The 24,925-nt window shown below is 49.3% G+C and overlaps 2 protein-coding genes across 7 annotated transcripts in view; both read left to right on the top strand.

Annotated features, from left to right (window-relative positions):
- The window catches only part of UBE2F (ubiquitin conjugating enzyme E2 F (putative)), a 57,605-nt gene extending 56,369 nt beyond the window's left edge, over positions 1-1,236 (top strand). For all 3 annotated transcript variants that reach the window (XM_036901148.2, XM_057503376.1, XM_036901149.2), the window contains exon 10: positions 484-1,236. In XM_036901148.2, coding sequence (XP_036757043.1) covers positions 484-534 — 51 coding nt within the window. In that variant the 3' untranslated portion in view covers positions 535-1,236. The remainder of the gene's footprint in view (positions 1-483) is intronic.
- A 12,274-nt stretch (positions 1,237-13,510) lies between these two features.
- Positions 13,511-24,925, top strand: part of SCLY (selenocysteine lyase) — a 30,737-nt gene continuing 19,322 nt past the window's right edge. Inside the window, exons 1-4 of one of the 4 annotated variants that reach the window (XM_036901160.2) lie at positions 13,708-13,723; positions 16,103-16,218; positions 21,284-21,381; positions 21,682-21,782. In XM_036901160.2, the coding sequence (XP_036757055.1) occupies positions 21,333-21,381; positions 21,682-21,782 (150 nt within the window). In that variant the 5' untranslated portion in view covers positions 13,708-13,723; positions 16,103-16,218; positions 21,284-21,332. Of the gene's footprint in view, positions 13,724-16,079; positions 16,219-21,283; positions 21,382-21,681; positions 21,783-24,925 lie in introns of all 4 variants that reach the window. The other 3 variants (XM_036901155.2, XM_036901154.2, XM_036901156.2) reach the window with 3 other exon arrangements.

Below are 24,925 nucleotides of genomic sequence, written 5' to 3'. Positions count from 1 at the left end.
TGGACCTAAAGTTCTTCAATCAGGACTGCCTCCACGTGAATTCTTAGACAAGCCCTACCCAACCCCACTAATGTTCTTACACGGAGGTCCTGTAAAGCCATTCTGGGAAGACGGATCTGGACACAGGGCCTTCCTGATGGCAGTAGCCATGGCTCATCCCTGTCTGTGGTCAGGTTCTGGCCTGGCTGTCATCATGACCTTGACCACACTTGGGGGCCTCACTCTCCCAATTCACAAAATGAAGAGTCTTAGCATCTCTTCTGCACAGAGCATGTGTGTTTATGTCCCCACCCCCTAACCTGGCACAGGGTCTCACACACAGTAGGCACCCAGAGCAGTAGGGAAAGGGTGCTCAGCTCCGCAGGTCTCTGATGAGCCTGCCACCTTGGCAGCTGGGGGATGGAGGCCAAGCCCACATCGCTCTCAACTTGGCCCTGACGTGCTGCTCCCCTCACTGACCTGCTCCTCTTCCTTCCCTCCCAGGAGGACTTCCGGAATAAGGTTGAAGACTACATTAAGCGTTACGCCAGATGATAGAGGAGGAGACTGCAGGGCTGTGGGCTGTGTGCTGCTGGTTTGTCTCCATCTCAAACCGAGACGGAGCCCTCCTCCCCTCCTCGTGCTCCCTCAGCCCCACTGGGTCATCCGAGTCCTGTGACCATGTCCTGAGGAAGAACCTCTTCACGACTACCCACTGTACCTGGAGAGCTCCACGTAAATACAGCAAGAAAATGTGTTTGGGGTTCTAAAGAGTTGTCTGCTTACCTTAACATGTTTACTTTTTGGAAATTGTACTGTGTAGGCGCGTTGGTGAGATTCTCGAGAAGCTGTAATGAGCTCAGAATTGAGGCTAGAGCTTGCTTCTTCCCTTTCCAAACAAAACGGTCCCTGCACAAGTGATGACGATGTGCTCAGTGTAGCTCACAGACTGGCCTAAGAAACCCACTGCAAACTGTGATGGACGCGAATTCGTAACTCCTCCCACAAATGCTGGCCCTGCCTAGATGTCATGAGGCTTCCAGAATGCATAGAGTCATTCACTGTAGATCTCTTACTGAAATGCATATTTTATTTAATGTAAGTATATTTTGGAACAGATTTGTAATTTGTACAATTTAATGCTTTAATTATTTTTTTCTATCTTCATTTAGTTTGTATTTTCATTGTCGAGCGCAGACAGAAAGATGTTGGGTCAAGCAATTATTGCAGAGAAATACAAAGAAAATATGAAAGACACATTACTCATTCTGTCCAAATGCAACAAGAATTTGGCTTTTAAAAATTCAGCTCTTACTTTCAGGTCCAGATGGGGCAGGAGATTTCAGACCCCTTTGAAACCGGATCTAGATGATTTCAGAACAAAATGCAGGGTGCCTTCTCACATGCTGCCCAGAGGCAACTGGCTGAGCCCAGGCCAGCTGGGGGGCTTGGTGCTTCTGCAGTGGTCTGTGCCTGTGAGCCAGGAGGCAGTGCCTGTGGAGCTGCTGACCAGAGAGCCAGATCCCCTGGGTCCTGAGGGACGGGAGAGAGCTCAGGAACCAGCCCAAACAGTGCCTCGTGCCCCTGAGGCCATAGCTGTGGCCTGCCGAGTTTGCTGGGGTTCTGGGCCCTGTTGGTGGGGGGGGAGGGCTCCAAGGCCTTGTAGGTCTGGGAGTCAGCAGACAGACGTATGGGGTGAGGTAGGCGCACTTCAGAGGAAGAACACCAACAAGGCCAACGGATTTACGCCAGCATTTAGACACTGGAGCCAGTGACATCAAGTGCAAGATAAATGTTTATATGGTTTCATCTGCTGCTTGCCTAACATACTCAGGTATAACTGACAGCCTCCTTAGACCCGATTTCCCCATCTGCCATCTACCATCTACCATCTACCTGGCCTGGTTTGTTTTTCATGATTTATAATATAATCTCTGATTCTGCGATCAGTCTGTCCTGGAGGTCAGCAGGGGAGGGATGCAGGCCCTGCTTCCCCTTTGAAGGCAGGAATTGTTCCCATTAGACTTGAGGTGGTGCCAGCTAGTAGGCCACATGGCTGGTGCACAGAGCAGAACGGGTAGGACTGGGTTCAGGGCATGGCGGCATCTCAGCAGCTCAGGGCCTATCAGGGATACATATAACCTTGCTTCCGAGCCCTGGGAGACACTGCAACTTGCACACTATTAACTGAAACTCTGCCCAGCATTGCAAGAACTTGCCAGCCAGGCACTGAGCCTTCCTCCACTTGGTGGGTCAGGAGGGCAGCAGCTGCCATCCCACAGGTCTGGCTCCTGCCCCTGTGACCCAGGGCATGCGGCTGGCTTCCTGGAGCCAACCCAGGCTCAGGGCATGACATGTTTCACTGCCATCAGGGCCATCTCACTGCCGTCAGGGCAGCCCCCGGGCCGCACGGCTGGTGGTACAGGTAGAGGTGGAAGAAATGATGGCATTGCCTGTGATTAAACAGAAACATGCTACTGGAGGTAAAAGACTGCCATCTGAGCCAGCCTGGAAGGGTAATAATCTGTTTATTTTGACCTCAGAGTATTTGCACAGAGAAAAATACTTTATCAGGTAAAGACATTTCCTCATAATGGGATCATCCCTTTCTGCCCAGTGGAAATCCCTTGGCAGTATTTTGCCTCTCCGCTGCCCCAAGCCATGCATCTTAAGGGGCTCTGCCCATCACCATGAGCAGCTGGTATTGTGCTGGTACAGGGCCTGTGGCATCTGTTGGTGGCTGTGGGACCCTGATTTACAGGCCTTTTGGTTTCTTGGGGTCTCTGCCCCACTTGAAGGCCAGAGTGTCTGGGTCCAGCGCATGTGGCCCACCACCCTGGTGATAGTTGAGGACTTCTGATCTGCCAGGGGTGGGAAGGGAGGCGTGGATATTGAGCCTCTGGCCAAAGAGCTCAGCTCTGGAGCTGGAACGGTATAGGGAGGCACTGGGGAAACGCAGCCCCTGGGTAGCTCTGATGTTCAGCCGGGTTCCCATGACTCCACTGCCTAGGATTTGGTATGTCCGCAGCATGTTTTTCAAGTGCATTTATAAGAAAGCAGTTCCAGGGGAGGCCGTTCAAAAGGAAAAGGCTTTCCCCTGTCAACTTCCCTCAAATAAACCACCTACAAGTTGCCCAGCCGCCTCCCTGTGCAGTCTTCCCAAAAAACCAGGGTGAGGGCATTACTGGGGTGCTGAGGACAGCCCCCCGGGTTCCTCTCCTTTTCCTCTGCAGCCTGGACTGCGTTCCTCATCGGTGGCACCTGCATTCACATCTTTGGCTCATTGCAGGATGCTGTCCCAGGGAGCAGTATTTTATGGCACAAGAAGCCTGGCTTCACCTGCCCTTATCTCCATGCCCTGAAAGCCTTACCGAGCTGTTTACATGATTCCCACTCACTACAGACTAAGTTGTCCAGAGAAGTCACTGTAGTACAAGAGTTCATGGAAAAATTGTAGAGAGCTGGTTCAGACTGCATTTAGCTAAAACATTTTCAATGTACAGTCTTTAAAAAGGAGCACACACATTATTAGTATTTGCCAGTTTAAATGTTTCAAAGTGTCCAGGCATATTTTCCTCTGCCATTACATTCCAGGGACCCTGACACTTGTCTAGAAAGACTGTGTGGGTACGGGAGCAACAGTGTCCTTCCCCGTGCCTCTCCCACAGCCAGGCCGATCTCAGCAGAGTCCCAGGCCCACTCTCAGGCCGTCTGGGGACAGAGCCATCATGTTGCTTATGGCAGCAGAAACAGACTGCACAGCCCTTTTCTGAGCTCTGGAGCACAGCAAAATCCCAGAGGGCAAACCCCCAGGCTGCTGACGGCCAGCCGGCCTCACACGTCTCTGGGGACAAAGCCCGCCGTTCCTTGGAGTTGCTCTGTTGCCCACCCCATTCTTTAGAAAACTTCTGTGACAAAAAACCCACAAAATCCTATTAACACCAGACTTTTCACACTGGTTTATCAGGCAGAACTTTTTAAATTAAAAAATTCCAACAAGCTGTTAGCCACCAATTGCTTTCCTTGGGGAGACCCTCCTTTCCCAGCTGGTGCCGTCTATTCCGGGATTGTTTTCACTTTGATCCACCTAAAAATGTTTAATCTTGGAAAGTCAGGTCTGCCATAAGTTCATGATTGATAAAATAAAATGTGTCTAGCAAAACACTCATAGTCTTAGTAAAATAATGTTTTCCTTTTCTTTTGCCAAAGAAGAGCTTGGAAAATGAGACTGTCACACCCCCTCCTCCCACCTGCAGCCCTGCCTCAGACAAGCCCCGCGGCCTGGCCAGAGTGAGCAGAAGCGTCTGTGCTGCCCCTTGAGGTTTCCACCTGTGCCCTGGATTTCCATGGGTTACCAAAATTGATTTACTGAAGAAATTGTGGTTTGAAAAAGTTCTCCAATAACCCCAGTGATGGGGACCTTTTGTTAAGAATGTCAGTTTCTTTGTGTTGAGCTATATAAAAAACTAGATTATAATTTCTCTTTAAAAATCCATTTTAGGGCTCATTTATTTTCATGACCAAATTCATTGAGCCAGAATTCCTCTAGTAAATTCACTTTTTATCTTATGTCAGGTCCAGTTGTAAAAAATAGTGCCTGCCCCAAGAGTTGTGGGTGCTGGAGGAGGGACCGTGGGCAGGCCCCAGGCACGGCGGCCTGGGATAGCCGTTGGCAGGACCAGCAACCAGGAAGGAGCCATGGATGGCTTAGCACCGCATGTGGTCTCCACATCGAGCCTCTGGTCCGGTTTGCGTGCAGGAATGTCCTTTCCCTGCTCTGCTGCCTATGCGAGGCTTGTTGGGTGGTGGCCTGCAGGACTTCCTTGCCCACACCGGGATGTCAGTGCTGGATCTTGCCCACCTCACAGACCCCACTGACCTTCCTCATGACTCAGTGCCTCCATACAATGCATGGGGCTCGATGTTAAGATATTTTATCATGAACCAGTTGTTGATCTTATCAAGTGTCTCTCCTTTCTAAAAATTTATTTCAACCTCCATAGGCCCCGTGTCCTTCCTTCTAACCAGCATGACATTGAGGAGGCATAAACTGGGACCTTGTTTCCTATTCCTAAGATGTTTCAGCCTCAACTTAGTCTTAGAAGACCTGTCTGCCTGGGGAACCCTGTGGCTCTTGACAGCACAGGTGGAGTCCAGTGGCCGGGGTCCCTGCCCTTGAATGTGCCTTCCCAGACCAGTGACGGCATGTGACAAACCAGTCACTGAGGAAGAGCAGCAGGGAGGAGGAAGACATGGCCAGACACCTGAGCGCGACCAAAATAAACTGATGGTCGGCCTCATCCACCCCCCTTGCTGCGAGAGGGTTGCCCAAACAACCTCCCACCGTTCACGTCTTCCCCGCCTCCAGAATATGCACCCTCGTGCCTGGCCCAGAGCCCATCATGATTGGACCCCTCTCCACCCTACCTGTGAATTTCCAAAGGACCCTGGCCTCAAGGGAGCACTTTCATGCCTTGTGATGAAGTCTGTTTCCCTCCTCCAGCCCCTTTCAAGATTCAGTTCACAGTGTTGCTGCCATGAGGCCTGTCTGCAGGCTGGCAGACATTTCCCGGGGCGTCCTCATCCCCAGGCTTCCAGAGGCGCCAGGTGTGGCCTGCACTTGCTCACGTGTATTCCCACCTATCTCAGGAGTCAGCCTCTGAAGCTTTTCAGCCATCCTGCAATAACTGAATAGGTTATTACGATGTGCTTATTTAGTCTTGAGTAAAGAGCACAGGTACATGAGACGCAAGCCTGCTCAAGACAGCCACTGCACGGGAGGCGGGGTGTACCGGCCGCGGAGGGCAGGACACCACAGCTCCTACCCTGCTCTCAGCTCACAAACATCAAGTCCGAACGGTGAGCTCTGCTTGAGCGAGTGGGCTGTGAAAAAGCGCTGCAGAAAAAGAACTGTCCTGCCTCGGGATGAACATGATGCTGGAACTGAAGTGTAGGAATGAAAGAAACTTTTTCAGGGAAAAATACATTTAGTAAATGCAGTCAACTGCATCTCTGACTCAGAATCAAAAAGTCATAAGGAGACCATAGGCTAAAATGAAGTGGCAACAGGAAGAAACTATAACCATCATAATAAAGCCACAGCAGTAGTGCTGAGAAATAGATAAGAAATCCTCCCAGAATGCCGAAGAGATCAGGGACAAAAACATCAGAGCAAAGGTAACATGGAAAAGACAATGGGGACCTGTGCTTGTGGCTAAGATGGAGTAACAGGGCTGCATTCACCCTCTTATCTGAATAAGCAAAACCTGCCTGGCCTCAGCAGGGAAGGGGGAGCCCAGGCCGAACCCAGCAGGCACTCCAATCTGAGATGGAACCAAGAACCAAAAGAGCCAGAGTTCCCAGGGGAGGCCTGCAGGGAGTCCTTGCCGGCCGCCAGCCGGGTACCGGCCCGCAGGTGCACCGGAGGAAGCTGCCTGAGGGTGGGGAAGGGTGCCAACCAAAGGGTCAGAGAAAGTGACACCCGGAGCTCACACAAGGCCAGGAAGAGTCCACGTTCCCATGAGCAAGAGTGGGCAGCGTGCAGTCCCCAGCACATCGGGAGGAGCCCTCAGAGGAGCCCTGGCTTGGTCACAGGAAGTACGCTGCAGGCTACGCGACACGGGTACCATCAGGAGTCCCACAACGAAGCGAGCCTTAGAAGGATTAAGTTATTTCAAAGTAACTGTTCCAGAACAAAGACAAATAGGAATTTTTAAATCCAGAACCTTCCACAATAAGCAGCCAGTCCCGGAAGTCTGGAAACCTGTCTCAGTGGGCGCGAGAAGACCATTCCTCATCCAGAGGCAGCAGGGAAGCCAGAAGGCGCCTGCAGAAAAGAATTCCACCAACTCACACTCGGCCCGAAAAGCCCCTGGCCACCGCGGGCCTGAGGCTGTCCCCCACCCAGAGGCACTGTGACCAGAGAGTACTGGTGGGGGCACCCACCACAACCAGTGTCCAGCCAGACATGTCTCTCCATCCCTGCAGACCTGAAACTGCCTCCCCCAGTAAGAGACAGTGATGGGCCCAGCCTGGGGAAGTCCCACCTCAGCACCGGTGGGAGCCCCAGACCCATGAAGCAGACCAAGCTGACACCAAAAAGGCCCTACTGAAGCCCTGTGCTCTTTTGTCTGCTGAGGTGTAGAGGAAACTCACAGTCTCCTAACTTACTGACAAAATAGCCAGGACACGAGTGAAAACACTCATGATACCAAGAACCAGGAAAAGATCAACTTAAATGAGAAAAGACAACACTGACACTGAGGTGAAGCAAATGGTGGAATTACCTTTTAGGCATTTAAAAGCAGCTATCATAAAAATGCCTCCAAACCTGACTGTAAATTCTCTTGAGACGAGTGAAAAAAAAATCTCAACAAAGATATAAAATTTATTAAAAAGAACTAAAAGATACAAAACAAAGTTTTACAAACTTCCTGGATGGCCTCACCAGTAGAGTGGAAATGGCAGACAACATAATCAGTAAACTTGAGGACAAATCAATATAATTGATCCAATCTGAACAACAGAAAAACAGAGAAAAAGAGGGGGTGGAATGGGCAATGCCTTAGGGACTTATGGGGGCAATAACAAAACATCCAGCACTCATATCATCTCAATCCCAAAAGGAGGAAAAAGAGTGGGACTGAAAGTGTATTTGAAGAAACAAGGATGAAAACGATCCAAATTTTGGTGCAAGACAAAACCTTGAGAGATTCAAGAAGCCTGAATAAATCCCAGATGGGGTAAACGAACAATGTAAAAATGAAATTAAGAAAATCAATTCCATTTACAATACAATAAACTTAAGAGATAAATTTAACAAAAGAAATCCAAGACTTATATGCTGAAAACTACAAAATACCACTAAAAATGAAAGACCTAAATAATGGAAGACCTCCTGTTTTCATGGGTTGGAAGACTTAATATTTTTAAATGGTCATACTCTCCAAATTGATGTACAGATTCAGTGCAAAACCCATGAAGCTAACCCTAAATTCTTACGGAAATTCAAGGGACCATAGTAGCCAAAACAGTCTTGAAAAGGAACAAGTTTGAAGGACTCACACTTCCTGATTTCAAAGCTTTGCAAAACTAAAGTAACAAGACAGTGTGACAGTGGCATAAGAAGAGACATAGATCAATGAAATAGAACGGAGAGTCCAGAAGCAAACCCGTGCATCTATGGCTGGCTGGCCTGGGATGAGAGCCAAGACAACCAAGTGGTGGAAAACAGTCTTCAACAAATGGTGCTGGGACAACTGGATCTCCACATGCAGAAGAATGGATTTGGACTCCCACCTCACACTGTATATCAAGATTAAGTTAAATGGCTTAAATATCTAAATATAAGAGCTAAAAATACAAAACTCTAGAGGAAAACATAGGAATAAATCTTCATGATCTTGGGGTAGGCAAAGTGTTCTTTGATACAACACCAAAACAGCAGCAACAGGAAAAGCAGGTGACTTGAGCTTCCCCTGACCCCACTACTTGGGTTCAGTAATAGGCTAAAGCAGCTCACAGGACTCAGGGAAAGGGCTGTTGTTATTTTTTTTTTTACTGGATTGCAGATGTATTGTAAAATGATATACAACTCAAAACAGTCAGATGGAAGAGGGAAGGGAAGGGTCACAGCTTCCATGCTCTCCCCAGGTATGCCAGCCTCCCAGCACCTCCCCGTAGCATTTATTACAATGGCACTATAAACCTATGGTGGTCTCAAAATTTTTAGTTTAAACTATATCCAGAACCCAACAAGCTAAAAATAAATGCCTAGCATTCAATACAAAATGACAAGGCATGCAAAGCAGCAAAAAAATAAGCCCCCAACTGAACAAAAAGGCATGCTACAGTACAGGAGAATATATTTGTGAATGACATATCTGACAAGGGGCTAATATCCAAAATATATAAAGAACTTATATGCCTCAACACCCAAAAAGCAAATAACCCAATTAAAAAATGGGCAGAGGATATGAAGAGACAGTTCTCCAAAAAAGAAATACAGATGGCCAATAGACACAAGAAAAGATGCTCCACATCACTAACCATCAGGAAAATGCAAATTAAAACCACAATTGAGATATCACCTCACACCAGTAAGGATGGCCAGCATCAAAAAGACTAAGAATAAATTCTGGCGAGGATGCGGAGAAAGGGGAACCTTCCTACACTGCTGGTGGGAATGTAAGCTAGTTCAACTATTGTGGAAAGCAGTATGGAGGTTCCTCAAAAAACTAAAAATAGAGATACCATTTGACCCGGGAATCCCACTCCTTGGAATTTACCCAAAGAATACAAGTTCTCAGATTCAAAAAGACATATGCACCCCTATGTTTATCGCAGCACTATTTACAATAGCCAAGATATGGAAGCAACCTAAGTGTCTATCAGTAGATAAATGGATAAAGAAGATGTGGTACATATACACAATGGAATACTATTCAGCCATACGAAAGGAACAAATCCTGCCATTTGCAACATCATGGATGGAGCTGGAGGGTATTATGCTCAGTGAAATAAGCCAGGCAGAGAAAGACAAGTGCCAAATGATTTCCCTCATTTGCGGAGTTTTACGAAGCAAAACTGAAGGAACAAAATAGCAACAGACTCACAGACTCCAAGAAGGGACTAGTGGTTACCAAAGGGGAGGGGTGTGGGAGGGCGGGTGGGGAGGGAGGGAGAAGGGGATTGAGGGGTATTATGTTTAGTACACATGGTGTGGGGGGATCATGGGGGGAACAGTGTATCACAGAGAAGGCAAACAGTGTCTCTGTGGCATCTTACTACACACAGACAGTGACTGCATTGGGGTGTGGGTGGGGACTTGATAATATGAGTAAATGTAGTAACCACATTGTTTTTTCATGTGAAACCTTCATAAGAGTGTATATCAATAATACCTTAATAAAAAATTAGAAAAAAGAAAGACCCATAGTGAGGGAGAGGAATCAGTCAATAGAAAACAGACCCATAAATATGATAGAATTAGTAGAGCATCAAGAAGATAAGAGCAAAGATTGCATAAATTAAGTAAAGATATGAACATATAAAAAGGAGAAATTCAACTTTCAGAAGAAAAATACATACCTGTGATGAAAAATAGATTGGGTGGGTTTAACAACATTACACATTGCAGGAGAAGAAATTCATGAACTTGAACAAATAGCAGTAAAAACATTCCATGATAGTCTGTGGTGGGTGGGCAGGGGGGGTTGAGGGGGAGTGCTGGAAAAAAACAACCAACCCAGACCTTCAGTGAGCTGTGGGACGCCTTCACACAGCCTCATCTAACTTGAAATGTGAGTCCCCAAAGGAGAGGGGAGAAAGTATTTGAAGAAATAAGGACTGAAAATTCCCCAAATTGGTAAACACTGCAAACCCACAGATCCGAGGTCAACCACTCCAAAGCACAAGAACCTGAAGAAAACACCAAATCACATCCTAATCACTTAAAATCAGTGACAGAGCAAAAGTATTAAAAGCAACACAAATGAAGACACATAAGATAGAAGAACAAAAAGGGTGACAGATTTCTCATTAGAAGCAATGCAAGCAAGAAAACAATGGAGAAACATCTTTGCTGGAAGAGAAAGTTCAAACTAGAATTCTATTCTAGGGAAAATACAAAAGTGAAGGCAAAATAAAGACGTTCCTCATACATAACCAAAGCTGAAAGAAGTCATACCAGCAGCTGAGCGCTGCAAGAAGTTCTGGACAGGGTCCTCTGGAGAAGGAATATGACCCAGACGGAAGTGTGAATCCACGCCAGGGTTTCTCAGCCGCAGCCCCACTGACATTTGGGGCCAGGTTTGCTGTGTGGCGTCCTGTGCTCTGTAGGATCAGTAGCACACATGGCCTCTACTCACTAGATCCCAGAAGCACCTACCACCCAATTTTCACAACCAAAATTTGCCTCCATTGTCAAAATACAAATTACTCCCAGTTGAGAAACACTATTTGATGGATGTTCTTTCATATTTTCCATCTATGATTTTCAGCAATAATCTGAGAGAATTCTCATGTTATGTTCGGGCATTTAGCTCACTGATTGACATTTTGTGCCTATTCTGTTCAGCTCATCTATTGATTTTCTTTAATGGACTTTACTCTTGAGACCAGTTTTGGGTTCACAGCAAAACTGAACTTAAAAGGGAGTTCTCATATACCCCAGTCCCCTACACGGACAACCTCCCCAACTGTGGACATCCCACAAATGTAACATTTCTTGCAATTGATAAACCTACACTGACACATCATTGTCACCCAAAGTTCACAGTTTACATTGGGGGCCATTCTTGGTGTTGTACATTATAGAGGTTTTCACAGCTGTATAATGAATGACATTTATCCATTATAACAGTATCATTTAAAATAGTTTCACTGCCCTAAAAATCCTGTGTTCTGCCTGTTCATCCTTCCCTCAGCCCTGGCACCTCTACTGAGTTTTAAAACATGTTATTTTCATCCAATGTTTTTTCACTGTTCTTGTTTCATAACTGACTTCTAAAAATATAAAATATCTACTTACCTCCTCGTAGATCTCTCCTCTATTAAGGGCAGTAACAACTTTATTACCTTTTCCCCTTAGGTACGAGTTCTGCTTGTTGTATTCACTAGCTCCTTTTCATGAAGACAGCATTCCTCAAAGGTTTGGTTTATATTGGGTGCTCATCTGTGTAATGAAGACATCCTGTGAGGGCATTTGTTGCATCTGTTTGGCCAGCCTCCTGGATAGTGGTGTTGCTAGTGCGTGTTGCACCGTACTCTGCTTTCAGCGGGAACAGAGGAAACACAAAATGACTACGCAGCAGTTGATCCTCTGTATGAAGGTTCTCTTCGTCTGGGTATCACCAGACATGTGGAGCTCTGTCTGGTCTCTTACTCCACCGCTACAGTCTATATTCACCTGGAAACACAAACCCCTCTAATTGCTGCCTAATTGGTCCAACTCGTGCTTGAGATGAGTCACCTTGTCGGTTGTCCCTGCCCGCTCCAGCTCCCATCCACACAGCCTTCCATACAGATTGAGAGGACACCTGCCCCCTACTTTTCAGTCCTCACCCACCTTTGCAAGTAATCTCATACCCTTTCATCACCTGCAGGATTTAGGGCCTTCTTCCTCCTTTACTTTCAGTTTCGTCCTTAGCATAAGCATGGTCTGTCTCTAAAACATTTCGTGGTGGTCTTGTGCCCCTTTTTAGCTCCTCTTCTCAACCTCTGAAAAGGGTTGACTACATTCTCCCCCGCGGTAGATGCCCAGGCTTCCTCTCACGTGCACTTCACACTGTCGTCTATCCATGGCCATTCTTCCCGAATTCCCTTTCTTTTCCTCTTCTTTTGGCTTTTCTTGCTCCTGTGTGTCTATTTGCTTCTTAAATGTTGGTGTGTCCTTTGCTATTGTCTGCCTTTGGTAAGAAATGAGCTCAGTTTGCAAGCAAGAATGAAAGGAAATAAAGAAACCAGAAGTGTGGAGACTTGCGGTGCTGGGAACAGCTTCCAGACCCCAACAGATCAAACTGAGGAGGTCTACAAAAAGCCAATTAAAACCAGCTTCTTGGCAAAGCATCCTGAATTCAAATTCTGGCTCCATCACTACCCATATAACTTGGGCAAGATGCTGAACTTTTCTTTATCTTCATTTCATATATAAAATGAGGATGGCAGTACCCACCGGCAAGGGTGTTATCACGATTAAATTAGTATAAGAAAGGTGCTTAGGACCTGGTGATCATTGCCTGGAACATGCGCCGGGCTCTGCTAACCTTAGAAATTGTTATGCCAAAAAGGCAAGGGATGGTCTGGCTTAATTCAAGAATCTCCGCCCTCTCTTTCCACTTTCACAACGGACGCGTTACGGCTGGCAGCATATAAGAACGTTAGGCGTGGCCAAAGCTCACCCAGCAGCCTCCCCGCCGTGCTCCCCCGTCCCCGGCAAAGGCACAGCCATCCGGGTCACCCGTGAGTCCCCGCTTCCTCGCCTCCCTCGGGCCCCACCCTCAGGGCCCCGCTCCTGCCCACGGACATCCTCGCCCCAACCTTTGAGTCCGTCTGCCCTGCGCGTCTCTGCTCGGGGTTCCCCATCTCCGGTCTGCAGCCCAGACGCCTCAAGCCCACCCCGTAGTGCAGAGGGTCGAGCCGCACGCAGGGCCCACCGCGCGCTCCAGGCGGGGCCCCGGCTGCGTGCGTGTCCCGAGCCCCGGAGGACCCGACGGTGCCCGCTCTGCCTGCGCCCAGCTGGCACCCGCCTGCCTCGGAGCCTCGGGGCTCCTGGAGGGCTCAGGTGGCGGGCGCAGGAAGGACACCGACCGAGGCGCGGTGGCTGGGACCCCGGGCCAATCACCAACCAGAGCGCCGCGCGGACTCCGGGCAGCCAGCGAGGGGGCGGTGCCGCCCATGACCACGCCCCCTGTGGCGCCCCTCGCGACGCCCCCGCTTGGCCACCTGACCTTGCGCAGCCAATTAGCAGGCTGCGGCCCGCCGAAGCGCTAGGATTGGCCGGGAGCACACAACTCAGCCAATCCGGACGCGGCCCGGGCTTTGAGGCCTGACCCCTCTTGAGAGGCCCCGGGGCGGCGCTGTGGGGCACCTCGGACACCCGGTGGTTGGGGCGGCGCGTGCGGCGGTTGGGCCGCAGCCGGGTGCGAAGGGTCGGGATGGAAGAGGCTGGGGCGCCGAGCAGGGACGCGCGGGGGCGCGCGGCCGGTCCGCCCAGCGGCAATGGAGAGGAGAGCCCGCCTGAGAGGTGCGCGCCGGGACGGGAAGAAAGCCGCGGGCGCCCTCCTCCCGGAAGCCCTCCAGGCTCCGCGGGGCGAAGGGTCAGGGAGGCCCGCCGGCGGAGGTGGGGCTTCGGCCGCCGGGGGTTGCTCCCGGGGGCAGAGTCCCGCGCGGGGTGCCGCGCCGGCGGGCTGTGGCGCCGCGAGAGAGCGGGCGGCGGGCGGATGCAGGCGTGGCCCTGGAAGGGCTCCGACAGCGGCGCCCAACACCCGGCGCTCGAGTCCGGGGAAGGAGCGCGCGGGCAGCGGGCCCGAGGCAGAGGAGCGCGGCGGGCGGAGCCGGGAAGGGCCGGCGCACCCCGGGCGCTGGCCCCGGAGGTGTGAGCGGGGTGCCGTGGTCCAGCTGTGGCTTAAGGCGCCCGGCCGCTGTGCGGAGAGCCGGGCGGGTACGGGACCGGAGCGCGCGGGGGAAGAGTCGGGCGTCTGACTGTCACAGTGCAGGCGGGAGGCGGTGTGGGCGTGGCGGCGGCGGTGGTACCAGGGCGGGGCGGACGTGCCCACACACACACCCCGGGGCCCGCCGCGGCGCCGCGGGGCGGCAGCTGGGGAGGCACCGAGGGGGATGCCGCCCCGGCCGTTGGCCCGCGCGCCGCCGGGGCAGGGGGCGAAGACGGGGCACTCGTCCCGCCACACCGCTCCTTCGGCCGGCGGGAACCGCTGCCCCCGGGGGTGGGGTGGGGTGGGGCAGTACGCATTTTCCAGTCTGTGAGTCTTCACCCTCCAGCCCTGGAATGTGTTAAGTACTTATTTTCAATCCTCTCCACCCGAATATGAGGAATAGTATGTGTGCCTTATAATTTGGGTCCGGGGCATTTATGTCACTAAACATTCCACTTTGCTTGGGACAGAGGCAAAGCAGCCAGGAAATGTCCTTTAGGGAGATTGCAAAGGAGATTCTTCACGGGGCCTTTTTATTTTTTAGTTATTAATCTAAGAGTTTCGTTTGCCCATCTAATACTGATACCACGTTAAGGGAGTAGCCGAGTAACCTGTGAAGTGTGAATCTGAAACTCAAGCCATAAATTAGCCTAAACAGCAGATTGTAAAACTTCCGACACTCCTAGTTTGAGAAATACGTTCCGGAAGTGAGAGCAGAGTCCTGGACGCACGCAGATTTAAGTCACAGCAGGACCAGGACATTCCTAATACAGGAGTGGCCAAGGGTGGCTCTGACCAAATTTCCCAAAGCCTGTACCTGTCAGGTGACTTTGGAGAGTTTATAAAGATGCTGCATTAAAGCATTCTGATATGGTTTAAGAAAACTATGTTTTAACAGCCTTGGTTGGTAGTTGTGTTTGAATTTTCATGTGGATCGGTTTAAACACTTTTGTTAATTTAAAAATAAATAATATATCAGGCAGGATTATCTACTGTATGTATTTATGGAAGTTTCTGCAGGTTCTGATATTGGTAAAAAAAAAAAAAAATACACAGATACATTTACTTACGATGGACCTTTCAGGGAATGTGCGTTTTCTGTGGCATTTACTTTGTCATCTTATAAATCCAGCTCCTGCTGTGTGCCAGCCGTTGTTCTCAGGGTTGGCCACAGGGCTCAGGGAAACTGGCAAAGCGGGAACCATCGTTTTATTACTTCATATTGAGGCAGTCGACAAGGAACAAGCCCAGTGGGTCAGATGATAAGTGCCAGAGAAGCAGGGGGGTGGAGGACCCAGAGCGCTGGGGGAGGGAGCTGGTGGCTGCAGTTTTATTTAGAGCAGCAGTGAACCTCCCAGGAAGGACAAGCCAGAGCAAAGACTTAAAACGAACGGTGGGGGGCATGGTCATTCTAGGCAAAGAAACCCGAGCCCGGGAGGAGAGGCCCCCTGCTCCCCCACTAGAAGGCCCGGGGGGGGGGGGGGGGGGCGGTGTAGGAGAGGGAGAGGGGAGGGGAGTGCCCCCACATCCCCAGCCACCCTGCCATCAAAGAAACTACTGGGAAGTGGAGAACTGCTGGTGACGTTAAAGCCTGTGGGAGGTGCGGCTCCCCAGGTGTGCGGGCTTCCCGTCCTTCCCCTTCTGGCAGATTGGTCCTTTGTAGCAGGTAGGCAGTCCAGGCATGGTGGGGCACTTACCTTAGCAAGGGGCAAGAAGTTTTGAAAATCTAAATGCACAGTCTCCTATCATTTGTAAAGGAAACTTACAAATACTAGATTACTGGAAATGATATGTACATTTTCCATAAGTAATGAAGATTTTGGACAGTTTGTGGAAGGCTGCAGTTTTTATGCAGGGAACACCCTGCCCTCGACATTATTTGCTCCTGTTGATGTGCTCAACAAAGTGCATCTGTGTTTCCATATTCCTTCTCCTTTTCCTTAACAGGCTCCTCTTTGTTTCCCTTCCAGCAGGAAAGTTTATATGGATTATAACGCTACCACCCCCCTGGAGCCAGAAGTTATCCAGGCCATGACCGAGGCCATGTGGGAAGCTTGGGGAAATCCCAGCAGTCCTTACCTGGCAGGTAATTCTAGAAGCTTTGCACAGATGGGAGATAAAAGGCAGAGGCACCTTAGAGAAATTGTGTGAAATCTTAGTTTTGAGTAGATTCTCTGTTCACTGTAGATCTTGAGCTGTGATGTGCAGTAGGTTTTTTTCTAAGACATCCACATTTGTACCTGAGCCTTGTTCATGCCATAATCTTTCATCTTTAATATCCTCTCCTGTCCCCCTTACCAGATGGAAAAGATGTCTCATTAGCTTAATGAGTTATCAGTAATAACTGTACCTGTTAAAATCCTTTCATGTGTCTGTCTCAGTTGATCCTTACAAAATTTGCAAATAAATCTTATCAGTCATCAAGATCCCATGTAGTCCTGGCCTTCTTTTTTTTTTTTAATGGAAGTTACTTGGAAATTCTTTAGTTATAATATTCTTGTTTCTCATTTATTCTTGTTTTAATTTAGAGAATTGGAGGTTTGGGAAAATAATTTGCTTCAAATTAGTAGTTATATAGTAGAGTTAGGTTTTTCAGATGGTGAGCTAAGGTCCTACCTTTCTTAATGTTTATCAAGGGTGACTAACTGAGATAAGCTATCTTAACTGTGGATTGTGATGAACTAAAATCGCTTTCGGGCAGACTAGTGCCGAGCCCTGGCCTCAGTAATGCCTGTGTACGGCATCCCCGGCGCTCCTGGAATACCATTTGCTTATGCTTCACAACCTGGTAACTAAGAGCTTTCTCAAAATCAGGTACTAGTCATTCGTTAACTCACTGCTGATGCATTCAGTTCATGTCTTCTGGCTGATCTGGACATCGCCTTGTGTCTCATCATTCCTCTTGAACTTTCTGATACATTAACCTTGAGAATGTGGAAAACCGTTAAATGGTAATAAGAAGCATTCAGCATGAAGACGTTGAGGAATAACCCTTAGGGAGCAATAAACCTTCTGGACCTGACAAGCCTGTCAGTGGCTTTCAGGTCGCCCTGGCAGCCTTTGCTTCTACAAATTAAGAACCACACCTAAAAACAATGTAATTCACCTTCTGTTGATGCTCCCAGTAGAGATGCAACGAAGGAGAAAGGGAGAGGGGGAGGGAGGGAGGAAGGGAAATCACCTTTATGATAGAATGATTTAATTACTTTTACAATATTATTACTTAATATAATGCCCTTGGGGGGAGTTTATTTTAAGGAAAATGTCAAGGACGTTTAGAAATGTTTAGATGTTTTAGAAAATGTTGAGGAAGAGATTAGGTACCCAAAATGTTCATCACAGCCTTGGTTATAAGAGTAAAACGCTGGAAGCAACCTCAGTGTCCATCGGTCTGGGACTGAGGACGTGAAGTATGCAGAAGCCCTGGCGCGGGTTCTGGACCTGCTAGGGCCGTGCTGTGGGCTGGAGCTTTGATTTTGGGGGCTGGTAGCGGTTCGCGTGGGGAAGGCGTGGTATGACTCAGGGTGGGCAACGTGCTAGTTTGTTTTCCCTATCTGTCCTCCAAAGAAAAAGTATGTGTGAGCAAGTGTGGAAAAATGTATTGTATAGTTTTGCTGTGAAAGACAGAAACCCCCAAATAACAGGAGCACAAACAGCTTGAAGTTCCTTTTCTCGCTCAGTCTAGGGCCACGTGGTCACGCAGCCATTACCAGGGGCCCCAATCCCCTCCACCTCATCTGCCCTCACCGTGCACTTACCCCTGTGGTCAGGACGGCTGCTCCAGCTCCCATCAGCAGCTCCCATCATGTCAGCAGGCCTGCCTGTGGGAGGGAGAGGAAGAGGAGGAGAAAGGGAGGCCTGCGTCCATCACTTGACACTTCTGGAAGTTGCATGTACCACCTTGGCTTATAACGTATTGCTGGACATTGGTCCCGTGGCCCTGGGGGCATGCCAGTTGCAGTGGAAGTTGGGAAATGGGTCTTAACTCTTAATTAATCTGAGAACTCCATGGTAGGAAGCGTGGCAGAGATGACAGCCATCAGCCCCAGCCCAGGTGGGATGCCCACCAACACTTCTGCCTAAGTTGGCTTTGCGTGGGGGGATTGTGGAAGTTTTGAGTATTTTCTTTTTGTTTCCTGGTTTTTAATCTTTCTGTAACCATCATGCATAGAGTAATGAAAACAGAAGTTTACTAAAGCTGCATTTACGGAGACATCTCTTCAAAGCTTTGTTCTTACTTTGAAGTGATAACAAACATATGCCCTCATGTCACATTGTCCTCAGTCACTGTGAGTGCCCTTTGGTGTGGACAATGACAGAGAAGGTGGCATTCAGTTTGTCCCGAGAGTTAGATTTTTGGTGCTTTTGCGTGCACCCCCCCTCTGTTAGTGATGACTTGTAAGGTGGTAGGGACTGCAGCTCCAGGTTTTCAGTTGGGGGCACCCATTCAGAGGGGTCAAGTGGCACCCAGTGTCCTCTGGCTGGTCCCCGGGTGAAGCCGGATCCTGTAGCTCTGGGTTCTGGGCTTCTCCTGCCACAACACCTTGCCGTGTCGGTGCTTTCCAAGGCCTGCGCAGTAGGTCTGATGCCCTTGGGGCTGCCCCTGCCTCGGGAAGGGGATCATGGCTTAATGAGACTTGGACTCACCTCCAAGGACTAGAGTCCTGCTTGATGACATGTAAAACCAGACCTGTGTGGGTGCTTCAGCTCAGTCACTCACTCAGCATGTGAGCGTGTGGTCACTCTGCCTGGGGACACAGCAGCAGACACAGTGGGGCCTCCATTCTCATGGCAGGGACAGGGCAGAGAAGGGGACAGCCAGTGAATGCACACACATATGTTACATGACAAAAGGTCCCTTGGGGAACTGTCGAGCAGCATAGAGGGGCTAGGTGGTGCTGGGGTGGGGGTGGAGGGGGCTCTCCCTTGTGTGGGGTGACCTAGATCTGATGCTGCAACATTTGCACAGAAATGAGAAGGGGACATCAGGAGGGCACTGCAGGCAGGGGGCACATGCAGGTGACAGGAGTGGGCTGGGGAGGTTGGGGGTGGGGGACAGTACCATGTATGGCTGTGGAGGCCACCAGGAGACCCGGCTTTCATCTGGCTGAGATGGGACATGCCTGGACGGTTCTGAGCAGAGATTCTCAAACATTTTGGTCCCACAACTTCTTTACATTCTTCATACTTAAGGACTCCAGCGAGCTTTTGTTTATATATGTTATGCATACAGATGTTTACCATATTAGAAATTAAAGCTGACAAACTTTAAATATGTATTTATTAATCATTTAAAGTAGTAATGCATCTATTAAATGGGAGTTTTTTTGTGAAAAAGAACTATCTTTTCCAAAACAAATTTAGTGTAAAGGATGGCATTGTTGTACATGTTTGAAAAATCTCTTTAATGTCTGGCTAAATGAAGACAGTAGAATCCCAGAGAACACTGGTCTGTTGCCTTATTCACATCCTGCAGCCCCTGTAAGTCCTCGCTGTATTCACTGTAAATGAAGCAAATGAAGTCTTCATATTATTATGAACACAGTTTCGACTTTGTGGATTCCCTGAAAGCACCTTGGGTACCCCCGGGCTCCCCAGAGTAGCAGCTGATTCAACCTCTGCTGGCTCAGCCCCTGCTGTGTGCCGCGCACTGTTCTAGACAAGGGATGAAGCACAGGGCATGGAGGCTTACTGTGGCCGCTGTGTGGGCAGCGGGCCACGGCGGGGCCGGTGGAGGTGGGGCCTGCCAGGAGAAAAGTCTGGCGCCCCTTTGGCACCCCTCCCCCACCATCCCATACAGCCACTGATGTGTTTTGTCACTGTGGATTGATGGGCATTTTCTGTATTTTTATAAACATTTTCTGGAATCTTACAGGGTGTTTTATCTGGCTTCTCTCAGTCAACATAGTTGTTTTGAGATTTATCCACATCGTCAGGTGTATTGTTCATGTCTTTTAACTGCTGGGTAAGGTACCGCTGTGTGTTTGTCACCATCTGCTGGTGCACGTGTTAGCCGTTTCCGGGTCTTGCTTATTACAAATAGCCGTGCCGTGAATATTCACATGCAAGTCATGGGCGTTTTTCTTTTCTCTCAGTAAATAGCATTTACCATAAATACCCAGGAGCAGAATGGCTGGGTCATAAGCATGTTTGCTTTCTGAGAAACCGCTGTCCTCTCTGCAAAGTGGGTGGACCGTTTTCTGTCCCCAGTGGCAGGTTTCTCCATAGCCTCCCCAACACTCAGAGCGTCAGTCTCATTTGGGCCTTTCCCACAGGTGTGTAGCAGTGGTGAGGTGGCCCCACGAGGCCTTACTTAGGTCTCCAAGACTCATGGCTAGGGGGGAAAAGGGAAATTTTTTGCAAAGCAATATGAAACCCATTTTCTAAAGGAAAAGAGGAAAAACCCTGTCAAATGCTTCTGTAAGACTGTAAGTGCCCGGGAGAAGGTTGGGAGGGCCGCACACCGCCCTGGCCCCAGCCACAGCCCTGGGAGGCGAGTGGGAAAGTGAGCCGAGAAGGAGCTGCTGTTGCAGTGGGCCTCAGCGGGGGCTTCTCCACAGGGTCGTTCAGGGAGCATGGGAGGGTGACGGGCGGCCACCCAAGAGGAGCTGACGGTGTGAGCCAGACCGTGGTTCTGCCAAGTTCCGTTGACATTACAGCCTTTGTACGTATAACTCACTGAACCACTGGGTTTCCAAACACTGTAGACCTTTACTGTTAGAGTCAGGATCTATACTATAGTCTTAAGGAGTATACAGATTACTTTGTATATTGTTTTTACCACATGTTTACATTTTTATTTTTTATGTATGCTTTATAATATATATATTTTAGTAGTGCCTGTTCACTTTTTTTTTTACAAATAGTACTGAATAGTCAAAAAGGTCTGGAGACTGAGAAGGGCCGTTGGAGTGTTTAGGACTCCCGTCCTAGAGCCCTTCCTTCTCGGCCACGTGCGCTTTGGTTCCTGGTTTCCTACTAGCCAGTGAAGCTGGATGGTAGCCGGGACGCGTAGTCCCTATTTGGAGGCAAAGACACCCCGAGGCAGCAACCTTCCCCCGTGTTAGGGGCCCTGCGGTGTGAGCTATGGCATTGGACTTTGTGTTGAGGAGTCATGAGTTCTAGTCTTGCTTATTTTTGTTGTTTTGCAGTGTGATCTTAAGCAAACTATCCCATCCTTTTCTTCTCCTGTCTTGATGAATGGGAGGCAGGGCAGGTGGCCACAGCTTACCCTCTCCCATGGCCTCCGGTAAGAAGGAAACGACGTGTCAGGGAATTTTACAGCTCCTGGGTACCCTCCCACGTTTGTGTCCGCCTCCTGCTCAGTGACTTAAATGCCAGCAGTTGCCACTGGTTTACTACTATCTCGCTGCTGCCCCTCCACCAAGTTATTTCTAGGGGGTGGCACACTGTGTTCACACGGCCGGGACACGCTTCGTCTTAGAAGTACCCGCTCGGATCACTTGCTCCTTCTGTCTCGTCATTCTTGTGAACACATGGTGACTGGACTTACTGAACATGCTAATGAATCTCCCTTTTGGTCCTCAAGGTAGGAAGGCCAGGGGTCTCATCCAAACAGCTCGGGAAAACCTCGCGACGATGATCGGTGGGAAACCTCAGGACATAATCTTCACTTCTGGGGGCACTGAGGTAAAGTTTCTAAACAGTCCCACATTCTTTTAGCTGTAAGTTATAGAAAATAAAAGGTGGTTCCCTCCTGGTATTACTTTTTAAAAAAGGAAGAGTAATGCTTGATCTTGCTTTTGGCAAATTAAGTTGATATAATTAGCCAGTATTTGTCCTATAGATAAATTCCAGGTGACTCACAGGATATTTGTAGTTTGATGTGTAAACCAATTTGCTTTGCACTGTTATTTCAACAAGAAGCATTTCCCCTTCATTTTGCCCTGGAATCATTTCTCTGAATCCCTACTAAATTGTTTGCCTTACTAAGAATTTGAGGTTTGACTCATTCCAAAGTACTTACTTTTAAATCGATAGCAGATACTCAGGGAAGGTGTCCAGGCCTCTGTGCCATCAGTAATCCTCACCGTGTCTTTTCCCTGCCAGAAAGCTGGTGGTGTGACCATCCACATAGAAAACCTGAAGGATTATTGGAGTTAATAAGAAAATTTAGCCAAGTTACTAGATACAAAAGCCAATTGTATTTCTACATACCAGCAACAAATGGATATTTACCAGAGCACCAAAAAATTAGGAAATAAATCTAGTAAAAAAGAATTTGTAAGACTCCCCACCCCTCCCAACCAGGAAAGTGGTAGGAATAATACTGAGAGCCTTCAAAGAAGTTCTGAATAAATAAATGGAGCAATGTACCATGTTCACAGATTGGAGGACTCAATATTATAAACATGTCAGTTCTTTCCGAATTCATCTGTAAATTCAATGCAACTTCAATCAAAATTCATCACTTTTGGGGGGAAATCTCACAAACTAGATGGAAATACAAAAAGCCAGGAATAGTCAAGACTGGAAGATTATGGACACAGTAAAATCACTCACCCTACCAAATATCAAGCCTTATATACACTCTGAAGCAAGGCGTTTGGTCTCAGGGCGAGACAGACCGTGGCCTAGGAACCGCTGTGCATGCGCAGGTGCTTGTCATGGGGCTACATGGCCTCATGTCCTGTTTGCTCAGGACAGCCCGCAGTACACCTGCCCTGACATAATTCAGTGGTGCCCTCTCCTTAAATATTTCTGGCTCAGAAGACAGAGTGCATGATCATGTGTATGAGGGGTGACGTAGGGGCAGGAAGGAAGCGTGCTCTCAGTAAACGGTGCTGGGACAACGGGACGTTCACAGAGGACAAGGAAACTGGTATCTCCACTGCACAACATACATGAACAGAGCTCCAGGCATGAAGACACCCAATCATGGAAAGTGACATTTATACAGCTTTTAGGTGATGAGTTAATACCTTTGTGATATTTAAGACGATGGGTTTCTTAAATATAATACAGAAAGCAGAAACATAAAGGAAAAGGTTGATAAATTCTATCGCCACAACCAGACAGACTAGTTCCCAGAGAACACCGTGAAGGGACAGAGGGCTAGACGGTGGGGGAAGGGACTTGCACCGTGACCGAGCAAACACTAGCATTTGGAACGTAAAGGCTGGTGACCCGGTAGGAACAGGGCAAGACATGTGAATGAGCACTTCACAAAGTGGGCGCCCAAGGGTTTCCACGTGTGAGAAGACAGCCTCGCAAATAACGGGAGTGAAGAGCACTGCTGCGCCCATCAAGCGCTGGGAACCCGAGGGTGGGTGCCGACGGGGAGTGAGCAGGGGGCGCCCGGCAGAGCTGGCCGGAGGGGGCCCTGGGTGCTGTTTGGAGGCGGGATCGAAGACACGCCCACCCTGTCGCCCGCTGTTCACCTCCGAGGTTCACTTCCTGGACAGGACGCCCGTGTGCACTTGGGACAGGTGAGGACGGCTCCTAGCGGCGTTGCTGGTGACAGCCAGAAACTGGGAGTCGCCCAGGTGTCCCTCACATTAGTGTGGGCAGCGTTACACTGTGGGTGCCAGCCTGCAGCGGGTACCATAGCTGCCCATGCCAGATCCTGGAGCTCAAGGCAGCCCCTCAAGCGTAGGTTGAGTCTGGCTGAAGAAGGGCCGGGGAGCCTCTGCCAGGCCCTGGGCACCATGACCGCCACTGCAGGACCAGACTCAGCCTCACCAGGAGCTGCCCCCACTCTGTTGCCCAGTGGGGCCATTGTGGCCCAGGAGCAGATGGCCCACTTCTGGGTGTGACCTGCTGGTCCCCACAGGCTGCTGTGCCTCCTGTGCTGCTGGGAGCGCAGCCCCTGTGAGGGTTGGGTGGCAAACAGTGTGGACCCCTGTGTCCCTCCAGCCACTGCCTACAGATGGGGGAGCATGGAGACAGTGACCTGGGGTGTGCAGCCCCCAGGGTCCCCTTACAGGGGATTGCAGGCCACTCTGGCCATGAGGAGCCTGGAAGGAACCTCTCTTCTGGACAGAAAGGTTGTGGGGCAGCTATGCTTCCTATGAGGCTGTGACCTGGGCATTATGAAGAAGCATCAGCCTTCTGCAGAAGCACATCTGAGCTGCGTGTCCAGGCCAGCTCCTCACTGCTACCTACCTGGAGGCGTCTCAGGCCCAGTGAACCTTGGTGACGTGGCCTCGGTTCTCCACCGGGCAGGGTGGGCCAAGTGCTCTGAGCTCTGTGGCGGCACGAGGGTCTCAGTCCAGTGCATGTGGCCCTCCCTTCACTGTGCGGTACCTTCAGGTGCTCGAGTGGACTGATTTTCACCTAATGCTGTTCAGTCCCATGGATATGAAGGCCAGAAAGAGGTGAAGGAAGCAGTATGGCTTTAGGGATGCTGCACAGGACAGGAAAGCATAAAGGAAGGAGGAAGTGATCACATAACAATTATGGCTCTGGGGCGGGCAGGGTGTCCCCCCGCTGGATGGACAGGGGACTCTGTCTCGCCCCAGGTGGCAGTTATTCAGGAATTCACTGTTACACTTTTTCATTACACTTATGTTTTACACACTTCTGTATATATTTTATACTTAAAAATAAGAGAAATGGTTTTTGGGGTTTCTTTGTAAGCCTTCTTCCACCCCCAGCCCCTCAGTTATCTACTTCCTCTCCCTACAGGAAACCAGTTCTCAGTTTCTTTCCTGCCCTCCAGAGATAGTCTGCATAAAAGGCAAATAAATATGTAGATTTATATTCTTTCTCCATTTTATCTTTTCAAGGATTTTTTGCACCTATACATTTTGCAAATGTGCATGTGTCCCCTT

Source organism: Manis pentadactyla, chromosome 6 (assembly GCF_030020395.1).
Source record: "Manis pentadactyla isolate mManPen7 chromosome 6, mManPen7.hap1, whole genome shotgun sequence".
Lineage (NCBI taxonomy): Eukaryota > Metazoa > Chordata > Mammalia > Pholidota > Manidae > Manis > Manis pentadactyla.
The sequence above is the reverse complement of the archived record's forward strand: the minus strand, read 5'-3'. Positions and strand labels throughout refer to the sequence as shown.